This window comes from Bos grunniens, chromosome 7 (assembly GCF_055505025.1).
Source record: "Bos grunniens cultivar Pamir isolate PY7600 chromosome 7, Bosgru_T2T1.0, whole genome shotgun sequence".
NCBI lineage: Eukaryota > Metazoa > Chordata > Mammalia > Artiodactyla > Bovidae > Bos > Bos grunniens.
Window position 1 is genome coordinate 27438715 of NC_141171.1, and position 27825 is coordinate 27466539.

Below are 27825 nucleotides of genomic sequence, written 5' to 3' on the forward strand. Positions count from 1 at the left end.
TAACATACTGGTCATGTTCCATTTCTTGAGAATGTTGACATCTTGGTCCTTCAAAGTCCAATGTTCAAGAGGGATGGCATCCAACAACTTGGCATTAAGTCCAGTGACCTTTATTTTCACTTCACAATTTCCCAGTGGCTCTGTAGTAAAGAATCTGCCTACAAAGCAGGAGATGTGGGCCAGATCCTAGGGTCAGGAAGATCCCCTGGAGGAGGACACAGCAACCCACTCAAGTACTCTGGCCTGAAAAATCCCATGGACAGAGGAGCCTGGTAGGCTACAGTCTAACAGGTTACAGAGAGTGGGACACGACTGGGCAGCCATGCACAGAATACAATAGAATAAACCACCACCAGTGTCTTGCTTTCAACATTATTCAGATTGTTCCATCCAGAAATTGAGGACATCTCTAACTTTCCACTCTCAGCCTGTTATCTCTCCAGTTTCCACCTCATGTACTTTTTGGCCTCACACAGACTACAGTCCTTGATATTTCCATGTTCTTCTAGTTGAATCAATCCCTTCTGGATTTATTTCTTGAAGCAGCTCAGACCACACATATATATACACACACATGACTGATCACCTTTAGTTTGCAGTTGTGCCCATTCTTTTGCACAGCCATTCAGCACAACTACCCCAAGACCAGCTCTGCACACTGTTAAAGGGGGAGAAATCAGCCCTTATGCTGGACTGGTACATTTGTTGTCAGCTGGGCCCTTGCCAGTTCTCTCCTATTCCCTCAACTTGTGTGCCAAACATTCTGCAGGCTCTCAAGTCTCTAACCAAACACAGTTCATACCTTTGGATGAAACGGCTTACCTTATCACTGTGCTGAGTCAACTGAAAACTGAAGTATTCAGACAAGGGTATGTCTTCCCCTGACTACCATCACCTAAACTTCCATCTACTGCATCATACATTCCTCCAGTTGATGTCCAAGCCCACTTTCTGATACTCTGGCCTTGTTCTATCAGTTATTCTATCTTTGGGCCACATCTTCATCTTTTCCTCTTTGCTGGTTCTTTCTCCTAATTTATATACAGGCTCACAAAGCTCTCCATCAAAAAAGCCAAAATCTTATTTAGTTCTCACTTCCTAAGGGTTACCTTCCTGTTTTCCCTTCAGTTCTCAGTCAAGGCTGTCAAAGCCAGTCCACCCATGCTGGGTCTGTTTCCACATTTCCCATTAACCCACTCGACTACAGTCTGGCCTCCATTCCCACTGCTTCACTAGTATTTCTCTGGCAGAGTTCACCAGCAATCTCTACATTGCTAAATGCCGGTGGCATGTAAGGAGCTCTCTCAGTGCTGCTGTTGGTGGCACCTCTCACTGTTGACTGTATCTTGAGATTTCCCTTCTCTTGTTTTTTCCTCCTGTTTCTACACCATTCTGTTTGTTTGCCTTTGCTTTATTTTCTGCTCTACTATTTATTCTCCATCACCTTTGCAGCCTCTTCTTTGACCTTTATTTCAACGCAGCATCATTCCTAGGTTCTCTCTTTGGTCCTTTTTGCTCCACTGGGAAATTCCATCCATTCCATCCACTGGGAAATTCCATCCACTGGATTTTAACTATCACTTCTATGCTGGCATTTCCCAGCTCTGTGTCCCAGCTCTGACCTTCTGGGGTATTTTCTGACACCAACAACCAATTCTCTGATTCTCCAGATACCAACTGGATATCCAACAGTCCAGTTCAATTCTGGCACTAATGGCCCACAGTTGGATCCAATCTCATAGGTTAAAGGCTTGACTGCCTCTGCTTCAGATGTCAGCTGCAAGTCCCAGGCCAAGTGGCTATAAATCAGAGGTTTCCAAGCTACCTCTCTCCTCCCCATTCGGTTTGATACTTTGCTAGAATGGCTCATAGACCCCAGGGGAATGCTTAACTTACATTTACTACTTTATTATGCAAGACGACTCAAGGATAGCCAGATGGAAGAGTTGCATAAGGCAGGGTATGGGGGTGTGTGGAGTTTTCATGTCCTCTCTGGGTGCACTGCCCTTCTAGTATCTTGATGTGTTCATTCACCAATCAAGTGCATCAAATCTTATTATACTACTTAATCTCTTGGTGCCCTCCCCTCCCAGGAGGCCAGGGATGGGGCCAAAAGCTCCCAACCTCTAATCACCTGGCCTTGCTGGTGGCCAGCCCCACCCTGAGGCTATCTAGGTGTACTGCCCTAAACCATCTCATTAGCATAAACTCAGGTGTGATCAAAACGCATCATTATGAATAATAAGGGACACTCCTTCCTATCAGGAAATTCCAATTCTGGGACTCTGTGCCAGAAACTGGGGATAAAGACCAAATATATTTATTACAGAACAAACCTCCACCCCAATCTCTCTTTTCCTATCTTCCATGGCTTAATTAACAGCATCACAATCCATGCAGCCTTCATGGAGAAAGAAGATAAGAGTCTCTCTACCTTCCTTCTTCTGTCAATCCAATCCATCACCTGGTTCTTCCGATTTTATCTCCTTGACATTTCTCAAACCTGTTCTCCCATTTTCCTACTAAATCAATCTCATTTGGATTGTTTCACAGACAGCTAATCCTTGCTTCCTATTTTGTTCTCCATCAAGTCTACTTTAAACCTTGCTACTGGACCTGAAAAACTAAAACTTGACTTTATCACATACCTGTGTGAACCTTTCAGTGACTCCCATGTCTTATAGGTAAGTCCAAGCTCCTTCTCATGGCATACAAGGTCATCCTCTGTGACCTTCCTTCAGTCCATTGCGTCTGCCCAGGTACTGCCACTGAACATATATTTTATGTTCTAGTAATATTAGTTCCCCATAATCACCAGACTGTTTCACATTACTCTGCATTCATCTAGGCTATTCTGTTTGGAATAAATGATCTCTCTAATTTTTTTTTTTTAGCTAACTAACTCCTATTCCTCCTTCAAAATTTGGGTATCACCATTTCTTCTAAGAAGGCTTTTATACAATCCCTGCACTGGGCTGGTTGGTTCTCCACTATTCTCTTAAAATGCCCGTACAATATTCTTATTTATCACAATAGGCTGAAGTTGGTATTTAGCGTCATGGTAAGATACTGCTCAAGTTATAGTGAAATCTGCTGTGATGTTCTTGAGGGCAAGGTCCACATCTACTATATCCTAATATTCCTATAACACACTATAGTGCTTGACGATAGTGTCAAGCACTTAACACAAAAACTGTGCTAAATTCCAACTACTGCTACAAATAAAAGTACTTTAAGGATACAAAGTGTGTTAAACTGCTGTGTGTGTGTGTGTGTGTGTGTGTGTGTGTTAGTCAGTTGTCTCCGACTCTGGGACCCCATGGACTGTAGCCCGCCAAGCTCCTCTGTCCATGGAATTCTCAGGCAAGAATACAGGAGTGGGTTGCCATTCCCTTCTCCAAGGGATCTTCCTGACTCAGATACCAAGTCAAGGACACCAGCTTACTCTTTCCAATTAAAATGCTGTTAATACTTACTAATTGGAAAGGATAAGCTAGTATCCTTGACTTCGTATCTGAGGAAAGGGCTTTTTAACTTTAAATTGTCTTTTGTATTCAAGTGCTATATATGATTACTTTCAGATTTGAAGTAGACCAGAGAAACCTGCAGTGCCACTGGTAATGAATTTGCTCCCCGTTTGTGTTATATAGGTTTTACATTGTTACTTGCTTAGACCTTTCTACTACAAGTTGTTCAGAAGGCATTGTGGTCCTGCCACCTGTAGCCAAAGGGCAAGCCAGTGTTGTCCAAAACCAACATGGATGCTGATGTGTATCTATAAATATGTGGGAGGGACTTGAGGTATGTTTCAGCGGCAGTCTGCCTTAGCCAAGTATAAGTTAACCAAAAAGAAGGAAAAAAAAAAAGAGGCCAAACCAAGTAAGAAAGCGAGGATTCTATTCTTATTCAAAACACTTTCCTCAGCGTGTTCAGTCTGATAGAATTCTTCACATAAAGGCTCCAGAAGAGCGCAGAGAAGTAGGGCAGTTTCTTCAAAGAACTCATACTCTTCAGGTTGGAAGGGATTGAACAAATCAGGTCACTCAGCCCTCTCTCTTTATAGAGGAGTTAATTGAAGACCAAAGAAAACAGCTTCCCCAAAGTTCAAAGAATCAACAGTATAGCCAAAGCCAGAAGCGAAGCACAGAGAGCCAAGCAGGGGAATTCTATTGGTAAATGGGGGCTCCAGGTCCTCCCCAGTTCTGCTTTCCTGCCCCGACCAGTCAACAGTCCAGCCACAGCAGACCCTAAGGATTCATCGAAAACACACATTTGAACTTCCAAGCCTGCCCTTGCTCACCCCTCGCCTGGAATAATTTTTCCCTTAGCTGAGGACAAATTCTTTCTTACCCATCAGCTGCATTTTAGACACCAGCACTTAGCTCAGCTCACCTCAAAAAAAAAAAAAAGGCCAGAAACAAAACCCGCAAACTTTTCAGAAGCCAGGTGTAGAAGAGAGATGGAAGTCTCCTTACTGTGGTGCCCCCAATTCCTTGACGAATCTATGTCTGGCACATGACACTCAAAGTCTCTAAGGGAGCTGTGTGGAGGTAATGAGCTATACCATTTCTATTAGCATTTGAGAATTATTGCGGAATTTTTATCACATAATATTGCTTGTGTGTGGGGGGTGTGTGTATGTGTGTGTGTATGTGTGTTCCACGCTCCTCTCACCAGACTGAGAGCTCCTAAAACTCTCACTCAGATGCACTGTCTACATCTCTCTCAGTCATGCATTCCCAGCACAGAGTACATGATTAAGAACGAGGTCCCATCTCACGCCGGTCAGAATGGCTGCTATCAAAAAGTCTACAAACAATAAATGCTGGAAAGGGTGTGGAGAAAAAGGAACCCTCTTACACTATTGGTGGGAATGCAAACTAGTACAGCCACTATGGAGAACAGTGTGGAGATTCCTTAAAAAACTGGAAATAAAACTGCCATACGACCCAGCAATCCCACTGCTAGGCATACACACCGAGGAAACCAGAATTGAAAGAGACATGTGTACCCCAACGTTCATTGCAGCACTGTTTACAATAGCCAGGACATGGAAGCAACCTAGATGTCCATCAGCAGACGAATGGATAAGAAAGCTGTGGTACATATACACAATGGAATATTACTCAGCTATTAAAAAGAATGCATTTGAATCAGTTTTAATAAGGTAGATGAAACTGGAGCCTATTATACAGAGTGTAATAAGTCAGAAAGAAAAACACCAATACAGTATATTAACACATATATATGGAATTTAGAAAGATGGTAATGATGACCCTATATGCGAGAGAGCAAAAGAGACACAGATGTAAAGAACAGACTGTTAGACTCCGTGGGAGAAAGTAAGGGTGGGATGATTTGAGAGAATAGCACTGAAACATGTATATTATCATATGTAAAATAGATCGCCAGTCCAGGTTCGATGCATGAGGCAGGGTGCTCAGGGCTGGTGCACTGGGATGGCCCTGAGGGATGGGATGGGGAGGGAGGTGGGGGAGGGTTTCAGGATAGAGAACACATGTACACCCATGGCTGATTCATGTGCATGTACAGCAAAAGCCACCACAATATTGTAAAGTAATTAGCCTCCAATTAAAATTAAAAAAAAAAAGAAATGCTTGCTTAATTACACTGAATTAGAGAAGAGTAGAGATATGTTACATAGCAGTTACCAAACAACACGAGATTCAAATCAGATCTGAGATATGCTATGATAAGGAATCCATTCCAACTCAAAAGCAAGAAAAGGGAATAACAAAATATGCTTGTTTTTAAGTAGGCTCCAGGACTGGTAGGTAGTAGACCAGTCAGCTCACAGATATTAACTAGCAGGTAATTAGAATGGGAAAAAAACAAGAACAGAAAAATGGAAAACCTCACAAGCTTCATAGCTAATTGATTGCTATCATATGGGAAAGGCATGAGTCATGCCTTGAATACACCAGTGGGAAAGTCCATCTGGTATAAACTGAGGATATGGGGAGTGGACCTGAGAAAATATAATGTGTATACAAATTCCCACAGTGTGTAACGAAGCAGAAGAGAGAACAAGATGATTGTGATAGCTGAGCCTTTTGCTTACGTCACTGTCTATATACACTGAAGAAGATTTTAGAACAGAACAATAAGTAGAACATTTTACTGTTTTCATAATGAGGTTACAAAGTAATAAGCCTAAATTGGGTGTAGAAATTGGTTTGTAAGTCTCATCAGAAATTCCGACTTATTATTTTATAGTCACATCTTTTTGGATCAAAAATGATCTTATCCATAGACTGGTTTAAAGGTGTTTAAACTATTCTTATTCACCAAATTTGGTTTCAGGCTGTTTCCCAAAGTTGAATTCATTTTCAAAGAAAGAGGATTTGCCAACCTTATGACTATTCAAAGAATGAGCTCCAGGCTCTGAAAGTAACTTCACAAAAATTTCAAAAAGATTCTGTGCAATTGCAGAATTTTTACAAAAGTTCTTGGTCCCTTCGGCAATTATTTAAAAAAATTCACATGGTTTTAAAAACAAAATCGGTCACATTACTTCACAGAAACACTATGTACTTCTGCAAAGAAGAACCTAAGCATGGTTTTTAAAAATCAGAATCTGAATGACTGCTTTGCAAATCACCATGTGAAGCTGGAACTGAAACAATAAAGTTTCAGGTCTACATAGTCAGGTCTGAGCTCAGATAGAGACAAAAGAATCCAGAAAGGCACCTGTGTCTGACAGTACACAGAGCACTGGCTCCCACCTGGCAGCTACAGGTGCTCTCTCTACTCTGTCCTCTAAAAGACCATTAGAAATCCTTTCAGTGTTAGAACTGTAGAAAGGAAGGAAATGAGAAAGAAAGGAAATGAGTCTTGGTTTTATAGTTGAGAAAGCAGACCTATAAAAGTTAACAAATCTAAACTGGGCTGCACAGATACCTAATGGAAGCCACTTTGTCTTCTGCATTTTTCGCTCTTCCCAGCTCTAGTGAGCCTGTAGAATTAATGATTTTAGGAGCCTGGCTCAGATTAGACTGCCTATATTTGAATTCTGGCTCCAACATTTCAACAGCTATTATAAACTTGGGCAAGTCACTGTGTCTCTGTTATGCATAAAAATGTGATGCTAACTGTCCCTTCCATTGTACATGTGTATATATACAAGTACTTTGAAAAGGATCTAGCATATAACAATAATATTATCTCATCTCATCTAAATATATCAGCTGCTATATTTGATATACATTTTCTGGAGCTACCTAGTTTCTTCTTTGAAAGAAATCCCCCCAAAAAATATTCCTTTCCTTTACTCTTTTTTGTATGGGCAAAGGCCCCATCTTCATCTTGGTCACTGCCATGACACAGCACAGTGCCCAATACACAGAACTCCTTAATAAATGTCAGCTGACAACATGAGCAAATCTCTCTGGTCCTTATCAACTGTTAAAATATTGCCTTTCTCCTGGCTCATATACCATTTATTACTCTCTCATCTCAGGTTCTGTTGAGAAGTATGACATGTGGTGATTTCAGAATTTGAATTTAGAAAATGTGTTGTGATTCTTTGTATATAACAATTTCAGAAAAGATTCTGATCAAATCAGGAAAAAATATAAGCTATCTACCAGGTTCATGTAAAAACTAGTTCAACTTCAGATGAGCGGAAGGGGAAGAGGGAGGGGAAAAAACATGCTTGACAGTTTGCATAGGCTCTCAGAGGACCACCTTACATGTTATACAAACATTTAAGTTGTTAAGATCAAATGAGGAACCATTTTCCTATGAATTACAGAAACAGTACAGTGATAATAAAAGTTGTCATGATGAATAGTTTTCCTTCACTGTTGACATGGCAACTCAACTCACAATGCAGCTTTTATAGCTCTACACATTAGATGTTTCAAAATAATCTGTAGGATCATAAGATAACTGTTTTCAGATAATAATCCTTAACAGTAAAAGACACAAAAATTAGAGTATTCTGAGTTCTTCCCATTTTTTAACTCATTGAACAGGATGCAAGACACAATTTGAAAAATCCAGAAGGTAATAAACATGGATATAATCATAAACCTGACATACACAGACTTTAAGAAAACACCAACACTTGTACAGAGATTAGCATCTCCATTAGGGAAGGAGAGGCATGTCAGCCACCCAGCTTCAGTGACAAGACACAGAACAGCACCGGGAGAGACAAGGAGGAGCATCTTTCAGGAGAGAAGGGGGAGATTAGACAGGTCAGTGGTGAAGTACCATTTGTTTTTTCACCTTTTCAGTATGACTCAATCTTCCTCTCGTCTTTCTAAAGCTCTTCTATTCTCTCCCCATCTGCTTACTCATTGCCTCCAATGTCACATTTCCATTTCTCCATTTCTGGTCTCTGCTCTGCTCTTGTCTCGTCACTACTGTGACTTTTATCTAGTTGTTCACGAGGTAGTCCAGATTTCTTGCTGCTTCATTTGACCAGAAGTCTTTCTAGGCTCATCCAGGTAGGACAGAGGCAAAGAAAAGATTAGAAGATGAACTGGTAACTTGAGGATAGGTCAGTAGGACATCAACTCCTCCATCTAACACTCCAAGTCTACCTGGCTAAGGCAAACCTCTGTTCTCATGGATTTATTTATTCATCAATATTTAAACTCTGTATGTCATCTTGCTCACGCTCAGTCACTAAGCTGTGTCTGACTCTTTTCGACCTCATGGATTGTAGCCTGCCAGGTTCTTCTGTCCATGGGATTTCCCAGGCAAGAATACTGGAGTAGGGTGCCATTTCCTTCTCCAGGGGATCTTCCCAACCCAGGGATGGAACCTGTGTCTCCTGCATTGGCAGGCGGGTTCTTTACCTCTGAGCCACCAGAGAAGCCCAGGTCACCTAGATAATTAATTATTCTGCAAAGAAGTTTGGGAAAAGTTGCTCATGAGAATAATGGCTGCTGTTTATTGAGCTCTCTTATGGTGTACAGTCCAGATACTGTAGGATCACACTTAATCCTCCTGACAACCTCACGAGGTGCTTCATTGTGCCAAGTACAGCACACTTAAGAGTCATACTGGGAGGTGGCTATTCTAAAGAAAAAGAAAAATCAACAAAAAAACTTGACTCTGGCTTTAAATGACAATAGCATAAGAACAAAATCCAAAGGGACTTCTCTGGTGGTCCAGAGGATAAGACTCCGTGTTTCCAATGCAAGGGGAACAGGTTCGATCCCTGGTCAAGGAATTAGACCCCACATGCTGAAACTAAAGATTCTGAGGCCCCAACTAAAAAAGAGAGCCTGTATGTTGCAACTACAAGATCTTGCATGCTGGAACGATCAGTGATCTCAAGTGCCGCAAATAAGAGCCAGCAGCACAGCCAAATAAATAAACAAAATACATTATTTAAAAAAAAAAAAAAGAACAAAACCTGAACTCTTGGCAAGTGGTTACCTTTGAGACAAGGAACAGGAACTGTCAGGTAGAAGAGAGGAGGAATACTTTCACTTTTCATTTTATACCTATCTATACTGTTTTAATTTTTTAGCTTTTAAATATGTTAGCACATATGGGGGAACGCTATAGTCTTGTTTAAAAATCTCTTCTTTGTAAATTTCATCATTAAAAATAATCCAGTAATAAATGTTACCTGCAAAATTTTAAGAGATTGCAAAAACAGGTCCCAAGTATGACAGCCTGAGTTAACTTTTTAACACTGTCGTTTGGGGTAAGTTTTCAAAATCGTAAGTATTAATGTCACTCAGTTAACAATGCAACAGATACCTGTTATGTTATTAAGTGTAAGGTACTGACATATCTTTAAGGTGCTTACAGTCTTGTTTCCCTGCTATGTGGAAGTACTTTCTCTTAAATCTAACCACGGGCCCTCATACACTGCTAGTGGGCATGTAACATGGTGTAGCTGCTTCAGAAAACAGTCTGCCAGTTCCTCAAAAAGTTAAAACACAGAGTTACAATATGATCCAGTAATCACATTTCTAGGTACATGCTTGAGAGAAATGAAAACATATATCCACAGAAAGACTTTCACACAAGTATTCAAGGCAGCATTACACATTATGTTCATGAACAGGTGGACATACAGACAAATGGTCTATCCACACAGTGGAATACTATTCGGGAACGAAAAGGAATGGGCCACTGACACATGCTACTTCATGGATGAACCTCAAAAACATGATATTAAGTGAAAGAAGCAGACACGAGAGGTCACAAATTACATGTGACTCTATTTGTATGAAAAGCTCAGAAACAGGAAATTTAGAGAGACAGAAAATAGTGGGGCTGGGGATGAACTTTAACTATTTTTAAAACTACAATTTATGTCGTGCTAATGGTAGTTAGTATAAATGGGCCCAATGGCTCTTAAAGAGGAAGTGTGTGAAAATGTTCTAAAACCTGGTTATAGTGATGGCGCACCACTCAGTAAAGTTATTACAAGTCACTGAATTGTCTACTTGACACAGGTAAATTTTATGATGTGTAAAATATGCCTCAATAAAGCTGTTAAAAATCACCAGCATCTTTGGTCATCGTGTCCCATCGTGAATGTGGGAACCTCTAGTATGTGTGGAGTGACCAATGAGAACATATGAATTAGTTTATTAATAAATTAGGGACTGGAGTTTAAGTTGGTTCTGCTTCTCTTCTCTCCTAATCAAAGAAGAAGTCACTTTAAGTCACTCAAGTGGCGGTGGAGGAGTTTCTCCTGAGGACCTGTGCTTTATGGCACTTGAAAACGTGTAAAATGCCTAAAGCTGGGCACTTAAAGAATTAGGAAGATGCTGAAGGACAAGTCTACTGAAAATTTAGCTAATGGAAACAACTCAGCAGTTTAAAGATGAGGAGCCATGAGGCAGAGCTTCCCCACCAGCATCTCTTACAAGCGTCCTATAATAATAAATCTATTAATATTGCTTGCTTATCAAAGGAAAAAAGATGAGGAGCCATGCAGAAAAGCTCAGAACCAGGACGCAGGATGTATAATCAATGGGTCAGAGAGAAATGCACTGATAATAGCTGTGTGCGTGTGTGTGTACTCAGTCTTGTCCAATTCTGTGACGCCATGGCAAGAATACTGGCGTGGGTTTCCATTTCCTTCTCCAAGGAATCTTCTTAACCCAGGGATCAAACCCACGTCTCTTGTGTATCCTTCATTGGCAGGTGGAATTTTTTACCCCTGAGCCATCTGAGAAGCCCTGATTGTAGATGGGAGAACACCAAATCAGTAAGCAACATGGAAATGAGCTTGCAGGCCACTGAAGAGTTATGGCGTGGGATCCTTTTAGCATAAAGTAACGACCAAGCTGCCAAGTTGGATTCGTGGAAATGTTTAGTGGCTATCATGAGTGCCAGATAAGTCTAGTTGATGGAACAGAGGCTTACTTAACAGGACTGGCACCTGTGACTGTTAGAACTAGGCCTTTTGAATTTTGACTATTTTGTTTAAGTACATTTTATGTCACGCTTCTTCCCCACCCCACAGCATGTCCCAGACCTTCAACAGCAAGCACTACCACATGGTTTCTGGAACACTAACCATTTCAGGAGAATCCCACGGACAGAGGAGGCTGGCGGGCCACAGTCCACAGGGTTGCAAACAGCTGGACACGACGGAGTGACTTCACTCACTTACTCACAACCATTTCAGGAACTAGGTGAAATGAGTTTCTGATGTTTCCCAGTTAAACCTCAAAGTAAACCTATACGAAACAGCTGACTTTATTTATTTTTTGTCGTGCCATGGGGTTTGCTGGATTTCCGACCAAGGACTGAACCTGTGCTCTGGGGCAGCGGAAGCTTGGAGTTCCAACCAGGGACTGCCAGGGAATTCCCACAGCTGACTTTATTATTCTTTATATAACAAAGCTTGGAGGTGCTAAGTAACACCTCCAGGGTCACATTCCTAGAAGACAAGAAAGTCATATTTCAAATCCTCGTTTTCTAGAGCCTGCGTTCTTAATCTGTACTGCCTTGACAAATTAGCAATTTCTAACGACATTTAGCCATGGAGCTGATTTGGGTCATTAAATTTCTTTTCAAAACAGTTCAAACTAAAACACTGTTTATTTTTCTCCATTTTTTCAAACTCCTCAATTAAGCACTGTACCTTAATATAATTTAAATATTTTCTAATATGTTATAATTTTTTCCTCTTATCCAGAAGTTTATATTAAAAAGTACCGTGGACATCCTGTCAGAGTTACCTGAAAATTAGAATTAAAAAAGAAAAAAAATATACACACCTATGGGAAGATATATAATATACAGATAATTATAGAGATTTTCTTACTAAATAGGCACTTTCAAAGTCTGGAGTTAAGAAAGCACTAAAAAATCAAGCTACATTCAATAAGTATTCATCTTTACTCCTCTTGCTTCCAATGCAAGATCAAGCCCCAACTGCAACCCTTCTGTTTGTCAAGTACCCACAAGGACAATGTAATTGGAAGATAAATACCTTCACTACAGGTAATTTATTTTTACTTGAATTCACTATTTAAAGTTAAAGTATATGTCGCAAATAATTATTATTTCTTGATAATCCCAGAGAACTTCCTTTTAAGGTAAAAATGCTTGTATTGCATACTTCCCTGGTGGCTCAGAGGTTAAAGAGTCTTCCTGCAATGCGGGAGATCCAGGTTCAATTCCTGGGTGGGGAAGATCCCCTGGAGAAGGAAACGGCAACCCACTCCAGTATTCTCGCCTGGAGAATCCCATGGATGGAGGAGCCTGGTAGGCTACAGTCCACAGGGTCGAAAAGAGTCGGACACGACTGAGCAAATTCACTTTTTCTTTCATTTACCTTCTCTTTCTCCACGTATAAGAAACTGAATAAATTTCTAGAATTATTATGTCCTAAGGTATTAAAGCTTACATGTTTAAAATTCAAACTGCAGGGAATTCCCTGGCGGTCCAATATTTAAGAATTCACCTGTCAATGCAGGGGACACAGGTTAGATCCCTGCTCGTGTGGGCATGCCAAGGCACAGCTAAGCTCACTGCTTTAGAGCCTGTGCTCTGCAACGAGAGAACCCACTACTGCAATGAGAAGCCTGCACATTGCAACTAGGGAGTAGCCCCTGCACGCCATAACTAGAGAAAGCCTGCAGCTACAAAGACCCAGTGCAGCCAAAAATAAATCAACAGCTGTGTACTAAAAAAACTAGTATTAAAAAAACCAAATTGTATCACAAGTATATATGTGATATAATTCATTATTTGAAATATGAATCAACTGCCCAGAATTCTGTATTAGTTTTAGATACTTTTTGAAATTCATTAAAAGTAACTTAGATCCATCAGAGACTTTAAGACATAAAAGTGTATCTAAAAAAGTTAGTCTATGTTAGAAATATCTATGTATTGTGAACATGAAAGAAATCAAGAATGAAAAAGATAAAGCAGAGAAAAACTAGGCTCTCAAAAAGAAATATGTAGCGAAAACTACCAATTCTTGGTTAAAAAAAGGGGGAGTGTTATTTTTTAAGTCAAATATGTATTTTGGTGGTAAGCAAATGTGCAGTCTCACTTCTAGCACAAAGATGAATAAATAAGCCACAGCTCTCAGGCAAGTAATTGCTGCTATGGCTGCTAAATCGCTTCAGTCGTGTCCGACTCTGTGCGACCCCACAGATGGCAGCCCACCAGGCTCCCCCGTCCCTGGGATTCTCCAGGCAAGAACACTGGAATGGGTTGCCATTTCCTTCTCCAATGCATGAAAGTGAAAAGTGAAAGTTAAGACGCTCAGTCCTGTCTGACTCTTAGCGACCCCATGGACTGCAGCCCACCAGGCTCCTCCGTCCATGGGCTTTTCCAGGCAAGAGTACTGGAGTGGGGTGCCATTGCCTTCTCCGCAGGCAAGTAAAGGTATCTAAAAATTCTCCTGCTACTGACAGAAAATTTGATTAAAAGTATAATTTCCCCTGAGATAGTCAAACTGAAAGTCAGCTATAAGCATATTACATACCTTAAGTAGGTGGGATGGGTCTTAGCCTTCATAGTTCATCAACAGATAGTTACTGAAAGTGATTATTTGCCAAGTTCTTTGAGAAATTCAATACAAAAAAAATGTGACTGGAGTTTGCAATTTATTTGGGGACAGTTAACTAAGGTACACTGGACTAGTGTCTGAATTAATACATGTTAACAAAGCAGTACTCTGTACATACTAAATGTTATGTAAACATTAACTATTAATAAAAATTAATAACAGTAGCAGCTCACGTCTCTGGGCTGACCACATACATACAAAGCGAGCACTGGTAAGAAAGAGGAGAGTATGGCCAGTGATAGGAGAGGCTTTAAATGAAGGAAAGCTTGAGCTGATTTACAGAAGTATCTTAAGAGAAAGAAGAGAGCACACTGCTTGAGCAAAGTAATAGAGCTGAGGAGGCAGGAAGGATGAGGAAGCTTGATTCAGTACTACGACTGAATACTACTTATTCTTCTGCGTTATCACCTCTGAATTACAGAGCTGCTGCTGTGACTGTTGGCTGCAGAATCGGTGCGAGCTTCCGTGCAAGCTGACTAGTACTAGGAAACGTATATTAGGAAATGGTCTATGTGTGTCCAGATCACCAATGGTCTTAAAATCTTGGCAGAGGACCCTGTTTCTTAGAGTAGGTCATAGAGGGCCATCAAAGTTTCCGAAGTATAGGAGTAGAGATAAAGATTCAAGTTCAGGCTCTAGACTTAGAGGAGTCCTGGACTTGAATATGAGCTGTTCTCTTATTAACTGTGTCTCTGCCTGCCGAGTTACTTCTCAGAGTTTCAATGTTACTACTTAAAAATGGCCATAGTCATAGTGTCGACCTGAATTTGTATGAAAATGAATGCGAAGTTTTGAGCACGTGGTCTGTAACATAGCAGGCATTCTCCATAATTGGCATCTATTATTAATTAAGAGGCTAAGGTCTTAGGTGATGAGGCTCCTGTGGGTGAAGTTACAGATGTAGAGACTGGGGAGGGAGCAAGCCATTCTAACACTCTTGAAGAAAATGTCCCTTGGGACACCCAGGTTTCAACAACTTGGGAGTTTAGTGATAATTAATCTAAAACAGGAAATTCAAAACAGAGAAGTTAGACTTGAGTTTCCAAGCATAAAAATGTCACCATGACTTCAAATATGGAGTCATCACAGCAATATCACTGTGATAATATATCTACCTATGTCTTTAAATGATATTTATTCTGTTACCAAAGCAAGAGGTTAAGAGCTCAGAATAAAATGGTGTCTAAAATCTTAGACTGAATCAGAAGTGACTTCAATGGATCTAGGAATTACCATTTTGTTGGGAAAAGCAAACCAAAACCCCAATAAACCAAGGACTGCCAAGTGGATAAACATCCGAACTGTGGAGAAGATTCAGTTGTAGGCCAAACTTTTTATAGATTCTTTTGCGTTTAATGGTAATACACATATGTGCCTCCCCTAAACGCTACTCTTGGAGGTACAGAAGGATGGATACCGAATCACATTCATTCTTGTATTCCCCCACCGTTATTGAAGAAACAGTAAATATTCCAATATTTATAGAACTGAAATGAATTTGTGAAATAGAATGGGCTTCAAAGGAAGGGGCTGGCCATTTGGGGCCTTGAGCTTCAGTGCTGTTGTGCTTATATTCTACATAATTATTTTCTCAATATCTAAAGAGTTTTAGTTTAACTAAATTAGTCTAAATAGCAGACATTTAGTCTATAATAGATGTTTGCAATCAATCAAAATGAGCTCGTTGACTGAGTACCTAAAGGACTAGGAATGTGACAACTTAAAACTTAAGATCTGTGGGGTAGATTTGACTCATTCTGCCTTATGTAGCTGGAAATAAATACTGCCTTTGGATGAGTTTTGAACTAGGAGTTTAGAGTTCCAGTCTTCCCTGTGCCCATTACCACCTCAGACATCTATGAAATGGTGACACCTCTTATTCAGGGAAGTAAAGTTCATAGAAGAATGATTAAGTATAAAGGAAATCTACATCATTTGCTAGTTCATCTTTTTCTTGGGTTTGAATTATTAGTATAAAATATGGATTTTATTTGAGGGCGAGGAAACAAGAATATGTTGTGAGAGTTATACCTATAGGAATTTTTCCCTCAATCATCTTTTTTCAATCAGTAGAAAGGAAAGAACATCAGTTTATGTTGACGAAGATGGAGGGAAAACGTAAGAGAAGCCAAAGAAAGCAGACACTGGAAGAGAATGTGACCAAAACTTTTGAAACCACAAATCAAAGCAGTGAATAAAAGCTATTCTTTTTTCTAAAAGGTCAGCTCAAACTTCAATAAATAGGTGGAATATGCTTTTGCAAATGCACATCTTTATGTTGAACCAGGCTGTGTTTTTAAAAAACCAGTAAGTGCTGAAATAATGAATGATGGGGATTGGATTTTTTAAATCTTTTCTCTTTTTTTTTTGGATTGAATCTTTACTATTAAAAAGTGTATCATCTTTTTATATTAGTATCAATAAAGCATTTTAGATACCCAACAGCTTGGTACCATAAAAAGTAAAACTGGGCTTATTTAGATATTTACTTTACTCCTACTTAATGTTAGAGTGATGCAGAAAATAAGCAAATAAAGATTCTTCTCCTTTTTAAAAGAAGAGTTTAGGAATAACAATCATACAACAACCATAACGCTGGATTTTTTTTTTTTTTTAAGTACACGCGATAAATGTTACACGAAGCCAATCCTTGTGATCAAATATTTGAGTTTCTTAAACCAGAAGAGTTTATAGGTCAAACAATGTGCAAATCCTATTACCCACAAGAGTCCTCTAAGACGACAGTCACCGTCCAATATTTGTTGTGTTTTATTTTGTTATACTTTTATTGTGCTTCCCCACCCCCGCATCCTCCCTTTTTATACACTTTTAAAAACTGTGTAACAAGTTTGTGTTAAGTATCCAACAAAGGCAGGCAGTCTTTGAGGGGGAGAAATAAAACATGTTTCATGTTTTCCACTATTTTTGCGGTCTCTAGAGGGTAAACAGGGAAGGGGATGAGGGAAAAACACCCTCACGTCCGAATCAGAATGCCAAAATACGCATCGTTGTGAAGCTACTGATGAGATACCATCTACGGGACAGCGGCATCTCCACACGCGTCCTTAAGAAGTAAGACAATTAGAATAAATGTGAAGCGCTGTTTCTCGGCTTGGAAATCTGAAAGTTCGCCCCAGACCTCCCTAGGGATTTATAAAACACCAACGGTGCTTTCGGCTCAAATAATTCCCAGCCCCGCGGGAATGCATGCTGCAGTGCATTCCACAAAACTCTGCCATGCCTTTTCTCTACTATAGAATCGGGGGCAAAAAAAGAGGCCGGGCGCCACAGAAAGAGTTCAAGCACAAGTCTGTCCACGTTTAAAGCTCCAGAAAGCCGTGTCCACTTCCAACTCGCCCCTGGCGGAGAAGTTTGGGCAGCGCGCGTCCTCCCGCCCCGGCTGGGTCCACCGGAGGATACTTACTGGGCTGAGCCAACTTTGCTCTCCCTCTTCCCGAGCACTTTGGCAGACTTTGTGTCGTCCACATCTTGCTGTAGTTCGGTCATCAGGGCCACGTCTGGAGGGCACCTTCACACCGTCTCCTCCTCCCCGCTTCCCCGGCTCCCACCGTCCGGGTTGCAGGCCCCGCGAGCCCGCCGCGCCCTCCCCCGCGCCCTGGGCCGCTCGGTGCATCCGGGCCGCCCGCGCCGGGGGCCGCCAACCTGGACACGTTCGGGCCGGCGCGATTGGTCCGGGCGAGAGGGGCCGAGCCGGGAGGGAGGGAAGGGGAGGGTCGAAGCGAAGTGACAGCCTCTCCTCCCAACCCAGGAGGCAGAGGAAGAGAAAAAGGAAACCTGTAGAACTCGTCTTTCTGGGAGAGGAAGCTAATTGGCCAAGCAGGTGAAACAGTTGCCTAACCCGGAGCCCTATAAGTAGCCTCCTAGGAAACTGGGCCTTTTTTTTTCTTCTCCTATTTAGACTGTAACTACGGAGGTTGAACAGTGGGCAACCAGCTGTAGATACAGGAAACCATAGGGCTTATCGCGCACGGATTCGCTGGGTAGGCTGGCCTGTTCCCCAGCCCACATTATTCAAGCAGGGAGTAGCCTTCTTGAGGACTGCCTAACAGAGCTTAAGCAATAGGTCGGTCGTGCAGCAGAGGTGATATGAGCTGGTTGCCTGGTTAACCCTTCCTAGTTGATGAGGGCAGAGGGGCAGATGGAGAAGCAGCCATCACAATCTCACCAGCAACTTGCCTACTATGCACCCAGCCAATGAAACGAATGCCTCTTCTTCCCCATCTTGCTGATTCTGTCTGAAGTTTTGTGTTTGGAGCATCCACTTACTCAGAGCTACCATGTTCCAGGCATTACTCTAAACATCCACTTAACTTAGTAGAGAGAGGAAAGAAAAAACTTTCCTCTGCCCTTCTAGGTTCTTCTGGCTAGTTGAAGAATTACACTGAAGTGAGATAGATTAACAGGATAAAATCAAATTTAATTACCTGCGTTCAGGGAACTGCAGGCAAACATATGAGACCCAAGACCAAGTCAGGCAATTGAGATTTATGAGCCACCTGAGAAAAGAGAATAGGGCAGGCAGGGATTTGGGACTTCAAAGTGTCAACTGAAAACAAAACAAAAACAAAAACAAAAACCTGCCCAATCTAAAAGTTGAGAATTATGTTTTATTTGGCAGACTTAAGCCCAACAGACAGCGTTTCAGATAGTACTAAAAGGCTGACTTGAAGTAAGGGAAGAGCCGGGATGTATAGGAGTTTTGGCAAAGAATAATTTTAATCAAAGAATAATTGAGCTTCCCAGGTGGCTCTAGTGGTAAAGAACCCACCTGCCAATGCAGGAAACATAAGAGAGGTGGCTTCCATCCCTGGGTGGGGAAGATCCCCTGGAGGAGGGCATGGAAATGCACTTCAGTATTCTTGCCTGGAGAATGCCATGGACAGAGGAGCCTGTCGGGCTACAGTTGATAATGTGGCAAAGAGCTGGACACAACTGAAGTGCCTTAGCATGCAAAGAAAAAACAGACATCTCAGTTAATGAATTTAGCACTTTTCTAGGAGGAGAAGGGGACAACAGAGGATGAGATGGCTGGATGGCATCACCGACTCGATGGCATCACCAACTCGATGGACATGAGTTTGGGTAAACTCCGGGAGTTGGTGATGGACAGGGAGGCCTGGTGTGCTGCAGTTCATGGGGTCACAAAGAGTCGGACACGACTGAGCGACTGAACTGACTGAACTGACTATGTATGGGGAGATGCAAGACTCTGTATTTATTGAAATCGTTCCTTGATATCCACCTTAACTGTCTAGGGCCAGTGTCCTTTTTTCCATCCTAAATCCCATCAGGGTGCACAGTTGTGGGTGCCATGTGGTTGATGACTTGATGGGGCTGTAATATCTGTTGTTTACTAATACGGCAGGCAACATTCTTATCCACAAAAGGGAAGGAAGGCCATTCACAAAAAGATTAAAATGAGCAAATATTTGATAAAATGTTTGCTGGGCCATACAGAAACAATGGAACACAGAGAGGAATTTTAACAAACAGACTCTGCTTAGGTTCCTCCCTGTGTACATGCCTAGTTTGTATCATACTGTAGTAATCTACAGTGACAAGTCCCTTCCTGGATCAGGTCTTCTAGCTAAATTTTCTTTGGCAGTTAGAGGAGAGGTCAAAGATTCTTCTCCAATCTTTTGAGCCTTGATTATTTTTAGCTTGAAATAATCTGCATGCCAAATGGATACATTTCGGAATGGCAAATTTTGCTCCCCTACAATAGCAAATAAGGTATGTGTTGGTAGATTTCTGATTTACTACAGAGTAGTTAGGATTAAGAAAAACGAATATAAAACCTTATTGTTGGAGGTTTAACTTTATGGCTGGGAAAAAAATGACTGACTCTATGCTCTGGGGCTGCTTTCAATTTTTCTTTTAAAAATGATTTTAGATTTAAGAATAATTACAAAGAATAGGCAACCATAACATTTATTTGTGGAGGAAAAATGTTGCCTGCCAACAAGCCACTGGAGCTACCCACAACTGTGCACCCTGAGGGGATTCACGATGGAGAAAAACAGGATACTGGCCCTAGACAGGTAACGTGCACATCAAAGGTATTATTTCAATAAACCCAGATTCTTGCATCTTCCCTTACATAGAAAAATGCTAAATTTATTAATTTGAAGTTTCTGGCTTTCTTTAACAGTAATCTTTTGGTTCAACTACCTGTGTTGTTAGGGCTTTGTTTTTGTTTTTTGCAAAAACTATAATCTGGCTCCCCCCTTACCTCTTTGGAACAGTGCCTCAGAGCAATCTGAGAAACTGTCTCCCATTCCATGGAATACAATATAATTCTCAGCTTTTAGGTTGTGCACTTTTTTCAGTCAACAATGTGTGTATAAAAAAACCAAAACGTATCCTTCTAAATAACCTCAAACATTTTGAAAGTGAAAGTCCTTTCCGAAGTTTTCCTGTTCCCTCTATGTTTAGTAGCTGAGAGGACAAAAACATCTTTTTGTGACCTTCTTGCTCCAAAAATGACTCTCATGACACTTGAAAAGTAAGTAAAAGAAAAAAGTTTACAGAAATTCCATTTGAGTTGGCTTGGTCAGATCTCTCTCTCTCCCTGTTTTTTTTTTTTTTCCTCTGCACGAGCCTCTCTGGGCAGGGTGGGGAAGGCTCTGGGTGACCCAGAGGCTTGGAGATATTACTCATGCCTTCAGGCTCCCGGTCCCTTCTCTAATTCACCATTGTACTTGGGATGGGTGTGGATTTAGAATATAGAGGAGGTTATCACCATCCCAAACTCTGGGTAGTGACTCTCTCATTAAAACTCAGGTGTACTTCAAGCCACCCTCACTGCAGGATTCAGATCAGAAATGACTTTTCGGCCCCCTAAGTAATTTTTTTTTTATTGCTGTTAAAGTATGTAACATAATATTTTAAGCATTGGTAAGTGTACAATTTAGGGACATTACATTCATGATGTATGTAACCATCACCACCATCTAGACTCAAAACTTAAAAAAATCACCCCAACATAACTATATCTATTCAACGATAATTCCTCCATCCCACCTTCTCCCAGGCCTTGGTAACGTCTATTCTATTTTCTGTCACTATGAATTTCTCTATTCTGGGGCCTTCATGAAAGTGGAATCAGACAACATTTTTCCTTCTGTGTCTGCTTTATTTCATGAAGCATAATGTTTCCAGGTCCATCCAAGTTGTAGCATTTATTAGTATTTTATTCTCTTTTTTGTTGTTGTTAAATAATATTTGATTGTATATGCATATTCCACACTTGTTTATTCATTCATCCCTGGAACACTTGGATTGTTTCTACCTTTTGGCTATTGTGAATAATTCTGGAATGAACACTGATGTACAAATATCTGTTTGAGTTCCCACTTTCAATTCTTTTGGGTATATACCTAGGAGTGAAATGCTGGATCTTTTGGTAGTTCTAGGTTCAACCTTTTCAGAAACCATGGTCAGATTTCTTCTGATGCATGAGTAAGGGCAAGTGTTCATAGCTTCCCTGCACAGGCTTACAGTTGAACTAAGGAGTTCAATTGCCCTGAAATATGTTCCTCAGTGCCTGAGATGAGGAATTCCAGAAGTATGATCTTAAGTGAGAAAGGGAGAGAAAGGTAGGGGTAAGGGAGGGATTTGAAGAGGAGCAGGTGGGGAAAATAGTTGATAGTGTGGGGAGGAATTAGAAAGGAGCTAGGGGGACTTCCCTTAGTCCAGTGGCTAAGACTCCCTGCTCTCAGTGCAGGGGGCCTGGATTTGATCTCTGATCAAGCAACCAGATCCTGGATCTTACAACAAAGATCCTGTGTACTGCAACTAAGACCTGGTGAAGCCAAATGAATTTTAAAAAAAGAAAGAAAGGAGCTAGTAAATGACATTATTTTACTTAGTGGCATTTGATTAAGTGTAAAAGATGCTGTCAGACAGCTTCATAATTTGAGCTGTTCTACAATAAGGCTTCCCTGGTGGCTCAGTGGTAAAGAATCCTCCTGCCAATGCAGGAGACCCAGGTTCGATTCCTGGATCAGGAAGATGTCCTGGAGAAGGAAATGGCAACTCATTCCAGTATTCTTGCCTGGGAGATTCCATGGACAAAGGAGCCTGGTGGGCTACAGTCCAAGGGGTCTCAAAGAGTCGACACAACTGAGCGACTGAGCATGCACAGCAGTGAAACAATAGGGGAAACTTAATTATAGTGTGATAAAATAGACATAAGATTATGTCTAAAATACATTTTGGGGATACCCTTTGATTTCACACCAGTGAAAAAAAAGCTCTACCCTCTATTTTCCTTCCTACAAGCCTCTGGGAACAAAATTTCTTCTTTCTGATATCAAAGAAAAATTCTAGCTGATACTTTTTCCAGGTGTTGAAGCAGTTCTAGCAGAAAATGTCTAACCTATCGCCTTTCAGGATATAGGGGTTTCCATTCAATAGCTTAGAATATTGTGAATAGAGAACATTGCCTGACATTTCCTAAACAAAGTATGTTGCCCATCATCTCTTTTCTACAAGGATCAAGCCATTAGCCACTCCAGGTAACCATCGATGGTGCACCCTGAGGGGAATTCAGGATAGAGAAAACCAGGAAGATTTTATGTACTTTGGATAGTGGTCCTAGATACTAGATAGTTAAGATGCATACATATCTAAGGAATAATTGTAATGAACTGAGTCTTATATCTTCCAGCATATAGAAAAACATTAAAAACATTGAGATGTCTATTCTTTGTGATTAGCAGTGACTTTTTGACATTTGACTGCATATTTTTTTTTCCCCCAGCAAAAAATTCGTATATATCCTGGCTCCTCTGTTGCCTCCTCTACCTCTTTGCTATGAGAGACTGTCTCCTGGGACATAGTCCTCAGTAAGATCCTCAAATAAAGCTCAACTCGAAACTTTCAAGTTGTGCAGTGTTTCTTCAGTCAAATATTGATCAGATTGTGGTCTGCTTTTAACATGATCAGATACACTGGACATCTGTCCATAGTCTTGGGGCAGAGTTCAAATATGAGTTTGGAGATTTGAGTGGCTATTTGGTTGCAATGTATGGTCAAGTAGTTATGTAATTTACAACACAGGGCAGGGTATGTAATTATTAGTCAATATTAGCACATGTAAAGTGTCATCACAATCCTGTAATTTTATGCATAATGTCTGATGACGTATGTCTTAGAAGATGTTGATGCTCTTATCAATATGCAACCTGGAAGTGCTGTAATAATTTAACTATGCATATTATTTAATATACATCACAAGTCAAATAATTTTAGGAACTCTCTTCGGACCATTCCTGTTTTCAATTTAAGGTCACTATGCAGAGGAGAAAATGAGAAAAGATTGAGAGAGTTCAGAGGAGCGCTAGTACAGTGACTGGAGAAGGCAATGGCACCCCACTCCAGTACTCTTGCCTGGAAAATCCCATGGATGGAGGAGCCTGGTAGGCTGCAGTCCATGGGATCGCTAAGGGTCGGACACGACTGATCGACTTCACTTTCACTTTTCACTTTCATGCATTGGGGAAGGAAATGGCAACCCACTCCAGGGTTCTTGCCTGGAGAATCCCAGGGACGGGGGAACCTGGTGGGCTGCTGTCTCTGGGGTCACACAGAGTCAGACACGACTGAAGTGACTTAGTAGTAGTAGTACAGTGACACTGAAAAACTTAATTAGATGACTTTAAAAAAACTTATATGAAAGTTAAGAAGCATTATATGAAGGGGACCTCTACTGAGTGATTTTTGTCAAAAATTAAGGAAAGTTTCCTAATGAATACACTCATTAAATGTTGGAGTGGGAATGTATATAGTAGGCTATGAAGTCTCCTACTGTAGAGGCCTTTGAAAATATTTAAAAAATCAAATAGAATGGGACTTCCCTGGTGGTACAGTGAATAGAAATCCACCTGCCAATGCAGGGAACACACATTTGATCCCTGGCCTGGGAAGAACATGCCAAGGAGCAAAAAAAGCCTTTGTGCCATGGCTACTGAGCCTGAGCTCTACAGTCCAAGAGCTGCAGCTACTGAGCTGGAATGCTGAAACTCCTGAAGCTTGTGTGCCGAGAGCCTTGCTCCATGATGGAAGCCACAGCAATGAGAAGTCTGTGAACCACGACAAGGAACAGCCCCCTTTCTCACTGCAACTAGAGAAAGCCTGCACACAGCAATGAAGACCCAGTGGAACCAAAAATGAATGAATGAATTAATTTAAAAAATCAAATACAATGATTTCAAGCCAGTATTTCCCAAGCCAAGTTATTCTGCAGATGGGGAAATTTGAAATACTCGATTTCTTTTTTTTTTTTGAAATACTCGATTTCTTTCTCTAAGGATGAGGCAAGAACTAAGTTTAGCACCTGTATTGAAATGAACAGGCAAGATCATAAGGGCTTACTGCTCTAGGGGCAGATAGTGGTTGGGAAAAACTAGTATAAATCTGTTTCTATAAGAAAGCAGAAGCAATAACAAAACTCTTCCAGCTCAGTACTCTGTTTTTAAATTGAAAAAAAAGGAGGGGTCTTCCCCAGTGGTCTAGTAACTAAGACTGCACTCTTATGCAGGGGGTCGAGGTCTGATACTGGTCAAGGAACTAAATCCCACATGCCACAACAAAGCATTCCGAATGCTGCAACTCAAAGATTCCATATGCTGCAACTAAGACCCAGTACAGCCACATAAACAAGTAATAATAAATAAACTCTTATATAAACAAAAAATAAAGTACCACCATATGAACAATGAATTAAAATCTACCCTGAAGTTATGTATCTATTTTCTGTGTGATAAATGTTAAAAACCACAACATGTAAAGTGGGGAGGCCTCTGAGACCACCCCGTACAGTGCTTTTCACACTATAAGATTCTGGCAGATGGTTAGGGGAGGAGCTGGCATTTGAGCTTAGGTCTTCTGATTCCAGTCTCTACTTCTGACCACTACACCAATACATAGCCTGTCCTGCTTCCAACAGAGCTCTTCCGCTTGTATCTCTTTCATTGACTTCTTTTTTGTGTTAGTTTCAGTTGGAGGGAGGGGGGAACGGGTTGTGTATCACACACTGCCCAGAGTTAAAAAATCAAACCCCTACTATGATTTTTCATATAAGAGGAGAGTGAGAAAGTTGGCTTAAAACTCAACATTCAGAAAACTAAGATCATGGCATCTGGTCCCATCACTTCATGGCAAAAAGATGGGGAAACAATAGAAACAGTGACAGAGTTTATTTTCATGGGCTCCAAAATCACTGCAGATGGTGACTGTCACCATGAAATTAAAAGATGCTTGCTCCTTGGAAGAAAGCTATGACCAACCTAGACAGCATATTAAAAAGCAGAGACATTACTTTGCCAACAAAGGCCCATCTAGTCAAGGCTATAGTTTTTCCAGTAGTCATGTATGGATGTGAGAGTTGGACTGTGAAGAAGGCTGAGCGCCGAAGAATTGATGCTTTTCAACTGTGGTGTTGGAGAAGACTCTTGAGAGTCCCTTGAACAGCAAGGAGACCCAACCTGTCTATCGTAAAGGAAATCAGTCCTGAATATTCATTGGAAGAACTGATGCTAAAGCGGAAACTCCAATACTTTGGCCACTTGATGTGAAGAACTGACTCATTTAAAAAGACCCTGATGCTGGGAAAGATTGAAGGTGGGAGGAGAAGGGGATGACAGTGGATGAGATGGTTGGATGGTATCACCGACTCAATGGACATGAGTTTGAGTAAGTTCTGGGAGTTGGTGATGGACAGGGAGGCCTGGCATGCTGCAGTCCACGGGGTTGCAAAGAGTCAGACATGACTGAGTGATTGAACTGAACTGAACTAGAGTTTAGTGACTTACCCAGAATTACAGTGGTCCCATGAGGATGAAGAACCAGCTTTTCTGACTTCCAGTGGGTGCTTATAAAGGAGAATAAGAGAGTGAACAGTGCAAACAAAGTTTGTTAATTGCAGAGACACCTGCCTTATTAAAGAGTTGGGGGTGGGCAAAGCCCAAGGACCCTTAGACATATGTTATGCTTACAAGGAACATAATGTATGAATCTAGAGCTATCTTTTTCTATACAATTCAAATTTTTTATCTATTTATTAATTTTGTCTGGGCTGGGTCTTTGTTGCTGCACAAGGTTTTCTCTAGCTGTGGTGGGTGGGGGCTGCTCTCTAGTTACCGAACACAGACTTCTCACTGTGGTGGCTACTCTCATTGTGCAGCACAGGCTCTAGGGCACATGGGCTTCAGTAGTTGTGGCGCACAGACTCAATATTTGTGGCACATAGGCTTAGCTGCTCTGCATCTTGTGGGATTCTTCCAGATCAGGGATTGAACCCTTGTCTCCTGCACTGACAGGTGGATTCTTTACCACTGAGCCACCAGGAGCTAGCTTTGGTGGCCGCATTTCACAGTTATCTGCAGTTATTGCTGCATGACTAACCACCTCAAAGCTTGGTGGCTTAAAACAATATGTATTATTTTCTCTTATGGTTCAGTGTACTGATGGAGCTCAGCTGGCTAGTTCCCATTTGGGGCCTCTCATGCAGCTGCAGTCGGATGGCCCCAGGGTTGGAGCCATTTGAAAGTTCAGCTGATGGATGTGCGCACTCATATCCACGCTTCAACTGAGATAAGTGAACTGGCTGGGGACCAGCTGAACATTTGAGTCTCTCTGCATGGCCCTCCACGTGGCTAGATTGGGCTTTCTTACACATGGAAGTCCCAATATAGCTGGACTTTTTAACTTGGGGGTTGGCTTCCTCCAGAATATGTGTTCCATGATACCGAGATGGAATTTGCAAGGCTTCCTATGCGATAGCCTGGGACATCAGGTGTCACCTCTGCTTCATTCTGTTGGACACAGATGAGGCACAGTGCCAGCTCAGGTTCAAGGCAAAAGAACTACCCAAGGTGTGAATACCAGGAGTGCAGTTCACTGTGGGCCAACTTTGGAGACCAGCTACTACAGCGCAGACAAGAGATGAGGTCCTCTGAGGCTAGATACATTGTCATTGGGCGTGTGCGTAAATGGGCATTTCTAACAGCACTGTTCTAAACTTGAGAGATATGGACATAGACAAAACAAGAAAAACCCATACTGCTTACATTCTAGTGGAAGAGATCAAAGACTGTTTTACATAGGAAGATCAAGGAAGCCTCTGTAACAGGTGACATCTCTGCTGAGACTTGAAGGAGAGGAAGACAGAAGCTATATGATATCTGGGGGCAAAGCTTACCAGCCACAGGGAAGGACATGGGGAAAGGCCTCCAGGTGGGACTAAGCTTGGCATATTTGAGGAGGGGCAAGAAGGTCACTGTTGTACACCTCACCTGGAGTAAAAGGAGGGAAGAGAAGGGTGGAGGGAGATGGTCTCATAGAGATATTATCTTCTCTGCCCATTTGTTTATTATCTGTCCTCTCCTGCCTGAATGAAATCTTTTCAAAAATAAAAGACTTGTCTGTTGTGTTAGCCACTGTATTCACAGTACCTGGTTCATGTGAGATGCTCAATAAATACGTGCTGAATGAATGAATGAATCATTGAATGACTGTTTCCAGCCAGTGGTTCTCAACCACACTCCAGCTCTCCTGAGATGTTGATGTTGAATAATATCAGTCTTTTTTTTTTTTTTTTTCAATTTGCAGGGGGTAAAAAAAGAGTGCATGAAAAGAAATAGAACTTAAATCCTTTCTAAATCCTCCCTCCCAATTTAGGAAGGAAAACCTTAGGCCTGTGCTGCTTCTCGCTTGTCTGCTAGCTGAGGACAAGTGCTTCAAACAGGTCAGAGAGGTCACATGAC

General features: G+C 41.3%; 1 protein-coding gene across 6 annotated transcripts in view; it reads right to left on the reverse strand.

Annotated features, from left to right (window-relative positions):
- Positions 1-27825, reverse strand: part of GRAMD2B (GRAM domain containing 2B) — a 121196-nt gene that overhangs the window by 58746 nt on the left and 34625 nt on the right. For 3 of the 6 annotated variants that reach the window (XM_086410557.1, XM_086410555.1, XM_086410554.1), the window contains exon 1: positions 17460-17671. The exons of the other annotated variants lie outside the window; for them this stretch is intronic. In XM_086410557.1, the coding sequence (XP_086266683.1) occupies positions 17460-17542 (83 nt within the window). In that variant the 5' untranslated portion in view covers positions 17543-17671. Of the gene's footprint in view, positions 1-17459; positions 17672-27825 lie in introns of those variants that run through there. 6 annotated transcript variants of the gene reach the window in all.